Source organism: Pygoscelis adeliae, unplaced genomic scaffold, assembly GCF_000699105.1.
Source record: "Pygoscelis adeliae isolate BGI_AS28 unplaced genomic scaffold, ASM69910v1 Scaffold361, whole genome shotgun sequence".
Lineage (NCBI taxonomy): Eukaryota > Metazoa > Chordata > Aves > Sphenisciformes > Spheniscidae > Pygoscelis > Pygoscelis adeliae.
In genome coordinates, this window is record NW_008824187.1 from 334,523 (window position 1) to 336,418 (window position 1,896).

The 1,896-nt window shown below is 47.0% G+C and overlaps 1 protein-coding gene across 1 annotated transcript in view; it reads left to right on the plus strand.

Moving 5' to 3' along the window:
* The window catches only part of CDHR1 (cadherin-related family member 1), a 50,651-nt gene that overhangs the window by 17,664 nt on the left and 31,091 nt on the right, over positions 1–1,896 (plus strand). The window contains exon 8 of the mRNA XM_009334611.1: positions 1,571–1,714. Coding sequence (XP_009332886.1) covers positions 1,571–1,714 — 144 coding nt within the window. The remainder of the gene's footprint in view (positions 1–1,570; positions 1,715–1,896) is intronic.

Below are 1,896 nucleotides of genomic sequence, written 5' to 3' on the forward strand. Positions count from 1 at the left end.
ATGACTTCCCGTGGTATGGAATGTCCCTCTGGCCAGTTGGGGTCAGCTGTCCTGGCTGTGCCCCCTCCCAGCTTCTTGTGCACCCCCAGCCTGCTCAGTCGGTAGAGCATGGGAAACTAAAAAGTCCTTGGCTAGTGTAAGCATTACCTAGAATGTAATGCATTACCTAGTGTAAGCACTGCTCAGCAACAACTAGAACATCAGTGCGTTATCAACTTTGTTCTCATCCTAAATCCAAAACACAGCCCTGTACCAGCTGCTAGGAAAGAAATTAACTCTATCCCTGCCGAAACCAGGACACCCTGCCGCAACAAGGGCAAGCACCCGGCAGGCAGACAGTGCGGGTCGCAGTCGTCAGCCACAGTAAGGCAGAGGGCACAGCTGGACCCAGTGCAGCACAAGTGGTGGACTTCTTTTCTGGAAATATCTGTGGACGTTTCTTTCTTTCACTTCTCTGCTGCTTTGTGGCAGGAGCTTATTCCAATCCTGCAAATATTGCTGCTCATCCCTTCTTGCCACTGTCATTCTCAGCAGTGCTGCGCCTGTGGCACGGCTGAGGATTCATAACAGGCATTAAAAGTTTATGATTCTGAAGTAAAGTCTCTCAGGATCCTGTGGGGACCTGTCACACAGACAGACTCGCATGGGTGGAAAGAGGATGATTTTGCTGCTGCTGCTGGTGACTTTGAGTTTCTCATGTTTTATGAGAAACGTACGGATCTTTTTCTGTATTTATTTGGCCAGGGTTTATTTGAGGAGAAGTAACAAAATTTGGCTTAAATGCTGCCTTTGGGGCAGTAAGGAGGGAAAAAATGAGCATATCTTTTCCAAAAACTTGAATTTTTTAGAATTGGTACAGCAGACATGCTGAACAATTCAGAGTCTTACACACCAGCACGACTACTGACCTCCAGCCGGTGCTCTGAGACTAAGGGTGTTAAGAGCTTCTGAAATTGCAAGTCATCTTTCTAATTGGCTCTGCTGTATCAGGAGCACAGATTTGATTGTAGTCAAGTCCCCAGAGGCTGTTTACACACTGTGGCTAACAGCTCTTGGCTGCACAGCTCCTCCATGCTTTCACTTTATCACGTGAGAGTCCCTAGGAGACTTTGATCATGTGCACTGTTTAATTTCCCCCTAGAAATGCACTACCTTGCTACTGTGCATTGTCTTGTGTTTACGACAAGACTGTACGTGGGATGAAAAGCTGTAGACCTTAGTCACTACATTTTTGCATCAGTTTCTAGCATTTTTTTTTCCTGCAAAAAACTTGAACTCCCTGTCCCCTGTGCTGTTGATAAAAGATTGTATATGACTGCATATATTGGCACAACCAATTATAATATAAGAAATTACTTCTGAGACACTGCAGGCTGTCTTCCTAATCAGAGAGGGAGCAGGACAAATGGAAAAGAGAAGGGAATAGGGCAGCAGAGATTAATCTGTGTGTTGAGAGAGAAAAGGGATTCCTGGGGCTGTGCTTCCGAAGGCTCATGAGGTGTATGCAGTGCCATAAGCTGATTTGCAGACATGTTTCAGCAGAGGGATGTGACGATGACTTCTCTTCTAGGATGGTGGTGGGAAGCTCAGGGGAGACAACAAAGTGTTTTCAGCCACAACAACAGTTACTGTCAATGTGGAGGATGTTCAGGACACTCCTCCCATGTTCATCGGGACTCCCTACTATGGATATGTCTATGAGGATACGCTCGCGGTAAGTGCTGGTTTTCGCCTGCAGGAGAACAGGCATAATCTTTCACATCTCAGTCAAGATGGCCCTGTGGTTTCTAGGACAGGCTTTATTGGACACTAGGACCTAAACTCTGATTTGACTCTGTCGTGGTTTAACCCCAGCCGGCAACTAAGCCCCACCCAGCCGCTCGCTCACTCCCCCCC